Source organism: Lasioglossum baleicum, chromosome 16, assembly GCF_051020765.1.
Source record: "Lasioglossum baleicum chromosome 16, iyLasBale1, whole genome shotgun sequence".
NCBI classification, from domain to species: domain Eukaryota; kingdom Metazoa; phylum Arthropoda; class Insecta; order Hymenoptera; family Halictidae; genus Lasioglossum; species Lasioglossum baleicum.
The window spans coordinates 11691528-11706706 of record NC_134944.1 but is presented as its reverse complement, the minus strand read 5'-3'; the positions used below and the strand labels follow the sequence as shown (position 1 = coordinate 11706706).

General features: G+C 40.2%; 1 protein-coding gene and 1 long non-coding RNA gene across 5 annotated transcripts in view; one reads left to right on the top strand and one right to left on the bottom strand.

Annotated features, from left to right (window-relative positions):
- The window catches only part of LOC143216813 (organic cation transporter protein), a 32151-nt gene extending 17195 nt beyond the window's left edge, over positions 1 to 14956 (top strand). For 2 of the 4 annotated variants that reach the window (XM_076440271.1, XM_076440270.1), the window contains exons 2-10: positions 6962 to 7220; positions 8839 to 9049; positions 9373 to 9631; positions 9829 to 10021; positions 10526 to 10744; positions 10876 to 11090; positions 11475 to 11650; positions 12867 to 13039; positions 13139 to 14956. In XM_076440271.1, coding sequence (XP_076296386.1) covers positions 6973 to 7220; positions 8839 to 9049; positions 9373 to 9631; positions 9829 to 10021; positions 10526 to 10744; positions 10876 to 11090; positions 11475 to 11650; positions 12867 to 13039; positions 13139 to 13235 — 1791 coding nt within the window. In that variant the 5' untranslated portion in view covers positions 6962 to 6972 and the 3' untranslated portion in view covers positions 13236 to 14956. Of the gene's footprint in view, positions 1 to 2066; positions 2511 to 5602; positions 5631 to 6961; positions 7221 to 8838; positions 9050 to 9372; positions 9632 to 9828; positions 10022 to 10525; positions 10745 to 10875; positions 11091 to 11474; positions 11651 to 12866; positions 13040 to 13138 lie in introns of those variants that run through there. The other 2 variants (XM_076440269.1, XM_076440268.1) reach the window with 2 other exon arrangements.
- LOC143216844 (uncharacterized) lies at positions 8578 to 9488 on the bottom strand. The gene is made up of 2 exons (XR_013010659.1): positions 9241 to 9488; positions 8578 to 9119 (listed from the first exon to the last, which is right to left on the bottom strand). It is a non-coding gene; the product is annotated as an uncharacterized LOC143216844 (long non-coding RNA).
- Positions 14957 to 15179: the final 223 nt, after the last annotated feature.

Genomic DNA, 15179 nt, shown 5'->3' with positions numbered 1-15179 from the left:
GATATTATTAAACGGAAAGGATGATTGTTGTAAACGATAACGGACTAAAATCCAGATGGAACGCAGACTCGCAGGTATGGTGAATACAATGAGCAATTAGTATCAGAGTTATCCGTAGATTGTTCCGCGTAGAATCGACGTCCTTGAACGCCAATGCCGATATAATTATCGGACTGAGGCATTAAAAAGCGTTCTCCCGTGTTCCGTGAAAATTACAATGTATACTTTCCTCTAACGCGTTCATGAAATCGCTATGAGAAACTGTGATCGCTCCTGAATAATGATCGGCGCATGCGCTATTAATAGTCACGCTTTATCATTCGGACGATCGTTATCGACTGAAATCGAAAAATGCTTCGAGAAGAAAAAAACGAAATCAAATGAATTATGACACACGTTGCCCCGTTTTTCCATGCAAATGACGGGAAACGCAAGCTCTTGACGATAGTAATCGACGTTCACTATACCGACTGCTTTCTGCTCCTTGCTTCATTGATGATTGATATTCGCCTGACCTTGCATTATGCAAATCAGAGTCGTTAGATCGAGACTTGTGCCCCCACTCTCTACCTTCCCCCTCCACAACGCCGTCCCCCACCCTTACCCCGCGTTCCGGTCACGTGACGATTCCGGAATTGCCAGAGAGAGTTTTTCTCGAATATCTGTTAAACTATTCACCGCATCGGGAAATGTGTTAGACAAAATCTGTGGGTCTAGACAGGCTGCGCCTTTTATGTACTGTCACTTTTTCTCGTAGAACAAACGGTTTTCGAGAAAATTGAGAAAAATGTCAGTGACGTATTACTTATCTCGCCTGGCAGACCCTCGACGCATTGGTTTGAAGTTTTTCTCAATTTTCTCGAAAACGGTTTGTTTTGCGAAAAAATGTAATACGACATAAAAGACGCAGCTTGTCCACATCAACAAATTTCGTCTGACGTACTTTTCGACGCGGTCAGTAGTTTCGAAGATATCCGAGAAAAACGATTTTATTCCTTGGATCGAGGGATTATTGTACTCTTAGAAAGTGGTTCAGTGTTCGCGCGAGCAAAGTTGTGTCGAATTACGATTGAATTACTTGACGAGTTTTAATTACATAGTAATTCAATAACACTGTATAAAACGATTAAAATTATATTAGTCGCTCGAGTGTTTACACGATTGCTCGCCACTCTATGTACATACTTGTCATGTTTGAGACGTTTACTGTTATCTGATTTTAACGATGCCACTTTAGTTTATCTATGCTAACGTCACACACCGAAAGCTAGTCGTCGCATCTTATTAGTAAGCCTGGATCAGAATTTTCTTCAAATTTTATTTTAGATATTTCTGCTAACAAAGCGGCAATTGAAGTATACAATGCACATAGTAATTTCATGGTCATCAAAGCGTTTTTCTCGAATATCTTCGAAACTATTCACCGCCTCGAAAAATGTGTTAGACGAAATCTGTAGATCCCGACAGGCTGCGTCTTTTATGTCGTATGACTTTTTGTCGTAGAACAAACGGTTATCAAGGAAACTGAGAAAAATGTCAGTTATCTAGTCCGGTCCGTTAACCGGCACGTCGCTGAAGTTTATCTCAAATTTTTCGTAAACCGTTTGTTCTACGGAAAAAAGTGATAGGACATAAAAGACGCGTGCTGTCCAGATCTACAGCTTTTGTTTGACATATTTTTCGAGGCAGTGAATAGTTTCGAAGATTTTCGAGAAAAACGATTTTGTGAGAATTAAAGCGATCGGTCGATGATGATTGGACATCTCTTATTATTATTAATCCCGGACCCGTATCAATAGCTTAGGGCTTTCGTGACGAACCACAGGATCGTCGTAAGATGAAAAAACGGGGAAAAAGCGTCGCGTACACGACGCGCGTCACGAGAAAACCCGCGTTGCAATTAGGTGGGACAGGGACAAGGACAAGGACAGGGACAGGTGCTGGGGTCGGGTTATCGAGTGGTTCTCCAGTGACGTCACTAGCACGCACCGCGGGGCCCGTAGCGCCCCGACCAATGGCGGTGCAGCGCCGAGTTGTGGGGGGGGAGAACTTTCGTCCGCTGTCCGAACGCGCTATAAAGCCCCACTAATTGCCGACGCCACGAACAGTCCGCGCGTGCCCCTTTTTAAGCGACGATGTAGCGCGCCGCCCGAAAAACTGAAAACTCCGGGACCTCGCGTGTACACATCGTTGATCGCGATCTAGATCGAGCACGTGTTTCCTTCTTCGCTACTTGTATATATCCACAGAGTCAAACATTAATTGACTAGCAAAATCGAAGAATTCATTAATAAAAGTGAATAAGGAAATTAATATCGATAAATTGTAGTACAGCGGGAATTCTTCTGTGATCAGTTCTCTCGTAGAATTGTAGATGATCCTTTCATTCATCGATCGCAGTGAAGAGAACAGTTGATAGTTCCCCGACGGATTTTATTCGTTCTCCGTTTTCTCCGGTGAACTGGACTCTCTCTTTGGGACATCCTGACAGGCAACTAAACGCTGAACAGGTAAATCGAGAACGCAAACTGTGCGTTTATTGATAATATAAACAATATTTTCTGGGTTTCTGCTCGAGAAAAAATTACGAAATAATTCGTGAACGTTCTACCTAGTGGCAGGCGTGACAGTGAATTATTTCAGAATTTTTGGTTGTTAAATCGATGTTTATAAAATCCGGAAGATTAAAACTGCGGTAGGTCTCCCAACCTCACTATATGGGTTACATTATGCTTTATTTCTTCTGTTCTGCTCAACAGAAAATTACAAAAAAAATTTATGAAAATTCTACCTAGAGGCAGGCGTGACGGTGAATTATTTCAGAATTTCTGGTTGCGAATTTGAATTTTAAAAAAATCCGAAAGACTTCGGAGCACCGGAAAATCAACAATTTTATGCTTCCAAATTTTTTGAAAATGGATTTGGCAACCGAAAAGTCTGAAATAATTTACTGTTATGCGTGCTATTAGGTAGAATGTTCACGAATTTTTTCGTAATTTTCTGTTGAGCAGAACAGAGGAAATAAAGCATAGTCTAACCAAGATTTTGATAGTTGGCATCCTGCCACAATTTCATGCTTCCGGATTTTTTAAAAATGGATTATGCAAACTAAAAATTCTGAAATAATTCATTGTTATACATGCTATTAGGTAGAATGTTCATGAATTTTTTCATAATTTTTTGTTCGGCAGAATTGCAGCTATAGTGCTTAGTGTAACCTAGACAGAGAGGTTGGGGATCCTTCACAATTTTATGTTCCCGATTTAAATAAAAATCTATTTAGCAACCGAATATTCTGAAAAAAATTCACTGTTATGCGTGCTATTAGGCAGAATGTTCATCAATTTTTTCGTAATTTTTTCTTGAGCAGAACAGAAGAAATAAAGCATAGTCTAACCCAGATATTGAAGTTGGAAGTCCTATCACAATGTTGTGTTTCCGGATTTTAAAAAAATTGATTTAGCAACAAAAAAGTCTGAAATAATTCACTGTTATGCGTGCTATTGCATAGAATGTTCATGAATTTTTTCGTAATTTTTTGTTGAGCAGAATAGAAGAAATAAATTCTTGTATAACCCAGATAGTGAGGTTGGGGACTAGCATACAGTACAGAGAATCATTTCCGAAAGCCCAAAATTGTAACAGGATCCCCAGCCTCACTATGTATCTGGGTTACACTATGCTTTATTTCTTCTGTTTTGCTCAACAAAAAATTACGAAAAGATTCACGAACATTGTCCCTAGTGGCACACACAACATTGAATTATTTCAGAGTTTTGTTGCAAAATCGAATTCAATGAAAATTAACATTCTCTCATACAACGTATACCTTTTAATCTTTCCGTTTGACAGTCCGTCTTTCACAGTCTGTCTAGTTGTTGATATTTCTATATTTAATTGTCATAGTAGTTTCTAGTAGTATGTACTATTCTCTACGCAACTATACTTCATACAGAAGCAACCTGTTATTTCCGAACGTCTTCAAGCGTTATCGGTGAACACTCGCACGATCTGACTATTTTAAAAAAAGAATGTCGAAACCTTTATTTTCCATTAACAAATTACAGAAGCTCGTTTCGGAATTTATGGGTTCGGTAATGTGTGGCAACTTTGATAAACACACATAGCACGGCGCACTATTACTTCCTAAGCGTGTGCTTATTTGCCCGTGTTATCTCCATTCCCTCGACAACTTCTCCAGGCAATCGTGCAACCTCGAAAATCCTACAGAATTGAAATAATTCATCGGATCAAAGGAAAATTGAAAACTATGTTTACATCGAATTTGCTCCGTTAATAGTGCATCGTGAATATACGATCCGATATATCGTTGGATCTGTCTTTTCACACTCTATAACTACATGCAAATAAAGTACAAGGTGATCGTAAAAAAGCATTGAGAAAACTTTGAAATTTCGAAAATTGATTTCCAAAAACAAATTTTTCTCTGGCAATGTATTTCCTTCGTCGAACGGTACAACTTTTGTTTGACAGATTTTTCCGTATTTTTGTTGATAACGAAGTTATTCGCAAAGGTATCTGCAACCTGAAAAATCCCACTAATGACGCTCACTTTCCCTGATCGAGACGACGACGTCACGATACGAGGGAGAGAGGAGACTGAGTGGCTCTGGGAAATCGTATGCAAAATCATGGATTTGTGCTGCGACCGTGTTATTAATTTATTGTTGTGTCTCCGGAACAGTGCCGTTCTTCAAGGTGTTCAGTTCTGTGTAACCTGTGTCGGCCAAAGAGTCTCAAACTACATATATGTGTAGAATGTAGAAGGAGTTCCGACAAGAATCAGTGGCTAATATGTGCTACCCTGTCTGTCGGAATTTTTTAAAGTTATTGCATATGTAAAAACTTGATTCCGAGGTCTAGAATAGTATTTGAATTCGTTATGAGCGATGCAGGATAACGTATGATTATTTCTTCCACCTAGATCGAGTATTCGGTACACTGTCAGCTGGAACGGAAGTAAATAGTCCAATCATGATACATGACATGACTCGTTTCTTTCCAGTATAAAGTGCGTTTCAATCCTTTTCTGTCGCCTTTAATTGCAGACTGTTTACACAAAGACTATCAATTCTTGATTCATTATCGGTTGATTGGTCGACAAAGGGTACAGTTAAATTGATTTTTGATTCGACAAAGATAGCTCTCTGTCCAAGTCTTATGAATTAGTCAAGTTTTATGAAGTATATCCTCTTTCCTCTGTTCTGCTCGATGAAAAATTACGGAAAAATTCATGAACATTCTATGCAATAGCACGCGTAACAGTGAATTATTTCAGAATTTTTTGTTGCGAAATCAATTTTTAAAAAATCCGGAAACATAACATTGTGATAGGACTCCCAACTTCAATATCTGGGTTAGACTATGCTTTATTTCTTCTGTTCTGCTCGATAAAAAATTACGGAAAAATTCATGAACATTCTATGCAATAGCACGCATAACAGTGAATTATTTCCGAATTTTTGGTTGCGAAATCGATTTTTAAAACATTCGGAAAGATAACATTGTGGTAGAGTCCCAACCTCCCTATCTGGATGACACTATGCTCTGTATCTTTTGTTCTGTTCAACAAAAAAGTACGAAAAAATTCACGAAGATGCTATCTAATAGTACGTATGACAGTGAATTATTTCAGAATTTTTGATTGTAAAATAGATTTTTAAAAAAATCCGGAAGCATAGCATGTTTGCAACTCGAGTTTCACTTAATTATCTATACGGAGCGTTCTAGAATAGTGCAAAAATGCTTTCGTTTTCTCTAGATTTCTCTTTTCGAGTCAAAAAATGGTTCGTAAAGGACAAATCTGATCGGAAAAAGCACTTGATTAGAAACGCAATTATCACTAGACCGGCTGCTTTTTTCAAATGGTCGCTGAATCAACTTTCATATTACTCGTACACGTGTATCATACACATTGATCGCTCGCGAACAACGGTGATATACATTCTATGCACTTAATTATCATTTCCGATAGATCTCTCAATGACTTTACTTCTTTTTTATCGGATTTATAACGGTGCTGCTCCCCTTTACCTTTCCATTTCCATGTCGTTTGAACTTTTCACATTAAAAAAAAAAACATTTAAAAGAAAAAACAAAAGAACATTAAAAAACAAATTGCAAAAAAATTGCTTTTTTTATGTTTCTTTTTGCAAATAAATCGCTAGCATCGCGTGAGAAGCCAGATGTAGCACGTGTTAGTTTCAAGAGAGCTTCAACGTAATTGTAGCAAATTTTTTTACGTGTGCATTGATAAGCTTATCTTATGACGTAAGACTTTTTGATTATTCTACTGCTGCATTAACAGGCGAACATCTCGTATAAATAATTTGAACATCGGCAATTCTATTAGGAATAAAAGAATGTTATATCAAGCAATTGAAAAAAATGGCTGAACTTCACCCGGGGCATGCAAAAATTTTCAATTTTTTTACTGTAATCCTGTAGATATCGACGAGAGATTTGAACAAGAACTGGTTCAAAATTTTCACATTCATTTCCTCTTAATTTGTTAAATCTGCATTGATAAGTGTTTCGTTAACGTTTCATTAATTATGAATAATCGCTACGATCAACCAGAACAATTACTATGACTGTTTCGGTGGCCATTTTGATTCCAGTAAAGAAGTAGCGTTTACTTTAGATATCTCTCTACTGCGATGATTAATTCTGCTATAAGAATTATCATCACATCTAATTGGCAGTCTCCTCCTCTTATTGTTTCCGAGAAATGACCGTGCGATTAATCTTTTTCCTTTCCCCTGCGACCGTCGATAGATTTGTAATTAGACGGTCCGTCAAAATCTATGATGGCGTCTGTTCATTGTAATTCTATGCGAACACGATTGACGATTTCTTTTTTGCCGTGAAGTCTCGCCATGAGCCTAATGCGTCGCTGTATAATTTCAATGAAGTGATATCGTTGATCGTTAATTTCCAGAGATCGAGATAATGACAGTGATGGTGGAGTCCATGAAAGCGGAGGAGGGCGAACGCCCGAAGATCACAGCCTTCGACGACATCCTTCCATACGTTGGCGAGGCCAGCCGCTACCAATGGTTCCTCTTCATTCTGCTACTGCCCTTCACCTTCGTGTACGCGTTCCTCTACTTCACGCAGTTCTTTATCACGCTGCTGCCCGCCGAGCACTGGTGCAACGTGCCGGAACTCGACGCCTGGAATCTCACCGATCATGAAAAGTGAGCGAATTAATAACACATACGGTTTAATGAATTCATGCTATATTCCTCCTGTTCTGCTGAACGAAAAATTACGAAAACACTCATGAACGTTCTACCTAATGGCATGCGTAACGGTGAATTATTTCAGAATTTTTGGTCGCAAGGTAGATTTTCTAAAAAATCCGAAAATAAGATTGCGCGATAGATTTCCCAACCCTCATTATGTATTTGGGTTACACTGCACAAGTTATGCTCTATTTCTTGTTTCGCTCGACAAAAAATTATGAAAAAATTCATGGACATTCTACCTGGTAGCACACACGATAGTGAATTATTTCAGAATTTTTGGTTGCAAAATCGATTTTTAAAAAATCTGAAACTTTTCTCAGAGTACCGGAATATCGGCAATTTTATGTTTCTTGATTTTTAAAAATGTATTTTGCAAACCGAAAATTCTGTAATAATTCACTGTTATGCGTGCTATTAGGTAGAATGTTGGTGAATTTTCTCGTAATATTTTGTTGAGCAGAACAGAAGAAATAGAGCATAATATTAGGAATAGGGCACAGTTTCTTGGGTTAGGTCCGTTTCGAGTTACCGGAGGATTCGTTTATTGGCGTCGCGTTCGATTTGCTTTTATTTGTAGAAGTTGGAGGATACACCGCCGGGAATAGTAAAGAATTTCCTGGTAGGTCGGTTCGCAGAAGTTTCGAGTCCGCTGGGGAGGAGGTCGGCGACCAAACAGGTTTCCGACGCGCCGTCGCGTCACTTCGACCGAAGATTTACCGTTCCCGCGCTTTTCTGCAGATCGTGAGTCAGTGGGGAAACACAAGACGCTGCCACACTGTTTCCCTGATCTTTCCAGTCTCAATGGCGTCACGCGTGTTTCTTCATAGGAACTGTCCACGATCCTGATTCATTAGCGCCTATTTAGTTCTACGGAGTCGAAGAATTACGAAAATTTCATGAATATTCTACCTAATAGCACAACTGGCTATGAATTATTTCAGAATTTTTCGTTGCTAAATCAATTTTTTAAAAATCCGAAAGGATTGATCGCCAACCTCGCTATCTGGGTTCTACTACAGACGAATTATGCTTTACTTCTCCTGTTCTTATCAATAAAAAATTTCGAAAAAATTCAGGAATATTCTATCAAATAGCACACATGACTGTGAATTATTTCAGAATTTTTTGTTGCAAAGAGTGTAGTTTAAAAAAATCCATAAGTCTTCAGAGTACCGGGAAACCGGCAATTTTATGCTTCCAGATTTTTTAAAAATAGAGTTTGCAAACCAAAAATTCTGAAATAATTCACTATTATGCGTGTTATTCGATAGAACACTCATGAATTTTTTCGTAACTTTTCGTTGAGCAGAACTGAAGATATAGAGCATAATTCATGAAACCGTACTCAACCCTATAACTACCCCTTTTAATCGAGTTATTTTCTCAACAAAAATTACGAAAAAATTCAGGAACATTCTACCTAATACCACACACGATTGTGAATTATTTCAGAATTTTTGGTTGCAAAGTCGATTTTTAAAAAAATCCGGAACTATAAAATTGCCGATTTTATTATGAAGTTTTCGAGAGATATCAGTAAATATATATTTTTTAATTTTTCTTTCAGAATCGCGTTGTCGATACCTCCGGCATCGGTGGAAGAGTTGAAGGTGGAGGGTGCTACACTATTCTCGCGGTGCACGATGTATGACATGAACTATCAGGACTTGCTGCAGAACGGCGTCCGGAAAGCAGATCCATCTTGGCCCGTTAAACGTTGTCAGAACGGATGGTCTTTCAACCACACGATGATACCGTACAAATCCATTGCCGTCGAGGTGAGTCGTTCTTCCTTTTTATGCCTTGAGTTTACAAAACACATCTTGGAAATTTTCGTTATCGGTCCAGCTAAAAAAAGTAGTGAAAATCGATTTTTACTATTGTTTCTTCACAATTCCGACCAAATGCATTTTTCCAATAAATTTATTAGACGTCATTTACTTAAACTAATTCTTCTGGCCTTACTTACAGAGAAATTGTAGTCGTTTGTGGTCGATTCATAATAAAGTTATTCTGATTTAAGGAGTGAGCGATCAGTTATATGTACTCCTAAATGCATAAACCACTGAACGATAATACGGCTCGTCTTTTGTTGTTCCAGCTGGAATGGGTCTGCGAACACGCTTTTCTCGGCTCCGCTGCACAATCGGCCTTTTTCGTCGGCAGCATTATCGGCGGCTTGATATTCGGTTACATAGCCGACCATTATGGCAGAATTCCAGCGCTAGTCGCTTGCAACACCGTCGGATTTATCGCGTCCGTGGGCACGGCGTTCTGCAACAGCTTCTGGAGCTTCTGTTTAGCGAGGTTGGTCGTCGGCACGTCGTTCGACAACTGCTTCAACGTTCTCTTCATTATCGGTAAGCCGTTTCAACGACACTGAAAATCAATCGTTGAACTTTAAACACTTATAACTTTTGAACCTGTGGATTCCTAACATTGGGACTTGGATTTCCGGTATTCTTTCGTCGAAATCTACAGGATTACGCAAGGGAAAGGCTAAAATTTCTGGTTCCCTCAGGTGAAGTTTAATTTCGTTTCATTTGTGTCTTTCCAGTGATCGAGTATGTCGGCCCGAAGTACCGAACGCTCGTCGCGAACATGTCCTTCGGACTCTACTTTGCAGCGGCTGCGAGTCTCTTGCCATGGATCGCCTACTGGATCTCTGATTGGCGGATTTTGAGTATGGTCACCGCCTGCCCTATGGTGGTCGCCTTCGTAGGACCGTGGATTGTCCCGGAAAGCGCACGGTAAGTTGAACGGAAACCAACAATTACGCTTTTAACTAATTTGAACAGGTCTGGGCAACTTTACTCATAGGGTGCGTTCCGTTTCACGCTTCAAGCGCATACACTGTACAGTGTATGCATAGAGACTCTTATACTACACTATACAGTGTATGCGCATTATGCGTGAAACGGAACGCACCCCTATACTTACTCCGTTTCTTCTGTTATGCTGAACGAAAAATTACAAAAAAAATTCATGAACATCCCGCCTAATAGCACATATTGTATCACAGTGAATTATTTCAGAATTTTTCGTTGCAAAATCGAGTTTTCAAAAAAGATGTAAGAATTCTTAGCTTGATTACAGTCAGAGGCCGAGAAGGCCGTAACTTTTATAAATTTCTACAGGCAAAGTTGCACGCGTTAGCAGCTGATTCTTGTCAGAATTCCTTCTACATAGTTTGACCTTGAAGCATGAAAAATTTCAAGGTGGGATTCTTCGAGACTTTCGTTCTTTGGTTGCAGTTGGTACATCACCAGCGGCCAAATCGACAAGGCGATCGTGATGTTGAAGAAGTTCGCGAAGGTGAACGGCAAAGAGGTGAAGCCGGAGATCTTCGACGAGTTTGAGAAGAGCTGCAGATCTATGATCGAAAAAGATCAATCGCACAATCAATACACCGTTCTGCACCTCTTCAAGAAGCCGAGACTTGCACGCATCACTATCATGCTGATCATATATTGGTGAGTGAGACCTAAAGGACTGACTGAACGTAAAGTAGATTTATGATTGAGTGGTGCTGTGAGCTGCAGGATGTTTGACTGCTGCCATCTTGAGTGATTAAACTAGTGCTGCTGAATCATTACGTTTCCAGGCTGCTGATGGTGTGGGTGTTCGACGGCCACGTCTGGAACATGAAACTTCTGGACCCGGACGTGTTCATGTCCTTTTCCTTGGCCTCCCTCACCGAACTCCCCGCCGCTATTCTGCTCGCCCTTTTCCTAGACAGATGGGGCAGACGATGGATGGGCTTCGCATCTATGGTCCTCTGCGGAATTTTCTCCTTCATCGCTCTGTCCACACCCCCTGGTAAGTCCGCGCTAACAGAGAATCAAGAGCATCGCGAGAAAGCATACTGTGCAAAATTTCAAGGGTATTATGGGATAAAATCGGAAAATCAGTTTCTCCCCTGTTTTTCCTAGTTAACGATGTTCAGAAAATCGGAGAAAAATCTGAGACGTGTCCAGCACCCAAATACATATACTGTGCGATTTATTTCAGATTTTTAACTTGAAAATCCTGCGTGCAGAAAATTAAAAACCTCGAAAAAATCGGGAGAAAAATCGAAATGACACCGAACGCGATACAATTACGATTACCATTGCTCGCGTAATTGCATTACGAGGCAGCCGCGTGCTTCAACGACGAATCGCAACGCAACGAGGCATTTACATATTTCTCAACTTGTTCAAGGTGCGCCGACGGTCGCTATGGCAATCATAGCCCGTCTTGGAGTTAATATCGCCGCGAACATCGGCTTCCAATACGCGGCGGAAATGCTGCCGACTGTGGTGCGAGCGCAAGGAGTGTCCTTGATCCATATCATCGGCTACCTGGCCCATATTTTGGGACCCTACATCATTTTTCTGGTAAGCAACGGTCGCTGATGCGCGTAAAATAGTTCTCCTCGAATATCTTCGAAACTATTCGTCGCGTCGAAAAATATGTCAGGCAAAATCTGTAGATCTGGACAGGCTGCGTCTTTTATAATGTATTACTTTTTCACGTATAACAAACGGTTTTCGAGAAAACTGAGAAAAATATCAGCGATGTATTAATTATCTCGTCCGCCCGACCCGCGAGCGACACGTCGCCGAGGTTTTCCTCAATTTTCTCGAAAATCGTTTGTTCTACGAAGAAAAGTAACACGACATAAAAGACGCAGCCTGTGCAGATCTACAGATTTTGTTTGGCATGTTTCTCGAGACGGTGAATAGTTTCGAAGATATTCGAGAAAAGCTATTTTATTTCCACTGAAGGTTCCGCGTTGTCTCGCTCTTCGTTCACACTGTCAAGTTCTGTAATCCAGCTATTAGCGACTATGTCCTAAGTCTACTCGATTATACTTTCCTTGAGAGTATGGAACTGGTACTTAGTCTTTTTTTCGCAATCAAGGAGAAACAGATTTGCAGTCCGAGACAATTACTACCTCCTCAGAGTCAAGGTGTCTATTATCATGCTTTAGCAGATAAATTAATGAGATACGCTAGCTTGATCGCGATAAACATCACGATTACAGGTATTCGTATACCGGATTTTTGAGTAAACATCATGCCTGCAATAAAATTCATTCATTAGGAAATGTTGGAACCTGTTATCCGACATTTGCATTCGACACTCTACGATGCTATTTGTTCAAGATTACATTATAATATCTTCAAATCTCATAAAATCGTTTTTCTCGAATATTTTCGGAATTATGTACCGCATCGTAAAACATGTCAAACAAAATCTGTACATCTGGACATGCTGCGTCTTTTATATTCCATTACTTGTTTTCGTAGAACGAACGGTTTTTTTTTAAATTGAGAAGAATGTCAGCGACACGTGTTACTTTGACTGATACGTCGTTGATATTTTTCCCGATTTTTGCGAAAACCGTTTGTTTTACGGAGAAAAGTGATACAACATAAAAGACACGCAGCCTGTCCAGATCTACAAGTTTTGTCCGACATACTTTTCGTCGCGGCAAATAGTTTAGAAGATATTCGAGAAAAGCGATTGTTATGTTATCTGTGAACAACTCTGGAGGGGGTGCCGTAAAAGTACATGAATAGTCTAAAATTTCTTTATCTTTGTCTTTAGGCTGATGTCGATCCTTCACTGCCCCTCGTCACGCTCGGCCTGTTGTCTTTCATACACGCCTTCCTGACTCTCGGCTTGCCAGAAACGTTGAATCAAGATTTACCGGAGACCCTCCAGGAAGGTAATGATTTCGGCAAGGATCAAAGCTTCTGGTGGGTCCCCTGCATATCCTCGTAAGTACCATTTTCTATTTTCACTCTTTTATCCATTTATCGACAGTCTCCTTTTGAATTTCGAAAGTGTTGGTTGTTGACTTTCCGTGATATTTTCAGGAGCGAGATGCTGAAGAAGTCGCGCAGAAAGAAAAGCGGTCTCTCGAATCCTGCGTTCGCCGGCAGCGTGCAGAAGATCGACTGCACAAGATTATAGCGGCCGATCGACGACGAATCACGTGATCGGCCAGTGAATGACATCGTCGACCAGTGAATGACATCATCGACCAGTGAATGACGCCATCGATCAGTGAATGACACCATCGATTAGTGAATGACGCCATCGACCAGTGAATCTTGTCAAAATCCTTTGTAAATATAGTTGTAAAAGCGCGAGTGTTGCGTGATATTTCGTGTTAAGGTCAGCTACGAGCGTGCTGACCCAGAGAGAGTGAGAGAGAGAGAGAGTGATAGACAGAATGAGAGAGAGAGAGAGAGAGAAATCGGCAGATTTAGGGACAGGGACCCAGTCAATTATACTGACAACGAGAAAGATAAGGACCAACGAAACTCCTTGAGCGGATCTTGAGCGGCTAATAATACTGTCGCGTTGAAATTTTTAACCTTCTAAAATGCAACCCTGCAGATTTCGGCGAGAGAATGCCGAAAATCCAAGTTTCAATGGTGGGAGACCAGCGGTTCAAAAGTTACGAGTATTCAAAGTGTTCGAACACTCATAACTTTTGAACCAGTGGATTCCTAACGTTGAAAAGTTGGATTTTCGGCATTCTCTCGCCAAAAATTTACGGAATCAATTACACTGACATCGAGAAAGACAGGGACCAATGAGATTCCTTAAGCGGATCTTGCGCGGCTAATAATACTCTGTCGCATCAGTACTAATAAGTTAGCTACTAAAAAAGCTAGCCTATCTAGAAGTATTGACAGTAGTGATACCGACCGCGTGTAGGCAGCAACGATCAATCGACATTGATCCGGTTTTCTTAATCCCCGAGCATTCATCGATGACGTGGGGCGCTGGCTACCGACAGTATTACCGATTATCATTGGCTGTTCTGCACGTCTTATGCATTTAGAGGCGTTTCTGATTTAGGGTTAAACTGTAACTTGGGTAACCAAAACTTTCAGCCTTTTTCTTGCGCGATCCTGTAGATCAGGCCTGGGCATTTTTGTCTCGATTGAGACAAGGCCTCGTGCATCGGACGATGTCCGTCCACCCGTGTCCAGGCCAGCCTTACCTCTCAAAAACACTATAAATCACAGAACTTTAAACACTCATAACTTTTGAACCACTAATCTCCTAAAATTGAATAAGAAAAAGGCAAGAATTTTTGGTTATACTCAAGTTACACAGAGGAGATCTCTGATAAAGTCTCCTTCGTCTTGAACGTTCGCTCGAATGCATAAAATTTGCAGGCCACCGCAGGAACAAAGTACAAACCCCGGTGAATGTTTCTATTTTATAGCTGCGCTCGTATTTACAACGTTTATGCTGACAACGAGATAAAATAGTGACAGTAGATCAGGATCAGGCCCGCCCGGGCAGCGTAGGGGCTCCTGAAACGCGTGTTTCCCCCACCAACCTCACTTTCGTGCGCACACACCCTTCATTTCCCTGTCGCACACTGTACCGAATGCTCAATCTAGATGGTCAAAAATTGTACACACGAGGACGTCGACTTATGCGGTGTCGTTGTAAATTGTATATCATACGTTATCCTACGTCACTGATAACGAATTCAAATGCTATTCTAGACCTCGCAATAAGATTTTTTTTGTAAAAAACGGGACCATTAAAATAATTTTAAATATAATTGCATACAATTCCATTGTTGTCGAGTTTCTGAAAATAAAGGAGGAAGATGAAGAAACGTATTTAATACGATGTAACGAAATATAAAAACATGTACACATATATACAGTGACTCTTAGTAATACCTATTTCTTCTGTTCTGCTCGATAAAAAATTACGGAAAAATTCATGAACATTCTATGCAATAGCACGCGTAACAGTGAATTATTTCAGAATTTTTTGTTGCGAAATCAATTTTTTTTAAAATCCTGATGATACATCAAAATTTTTCAAATTGGACAAAATTCGAGTTTCGTATTAGGAAAATATCCGTTCTCGGCTTTCGAA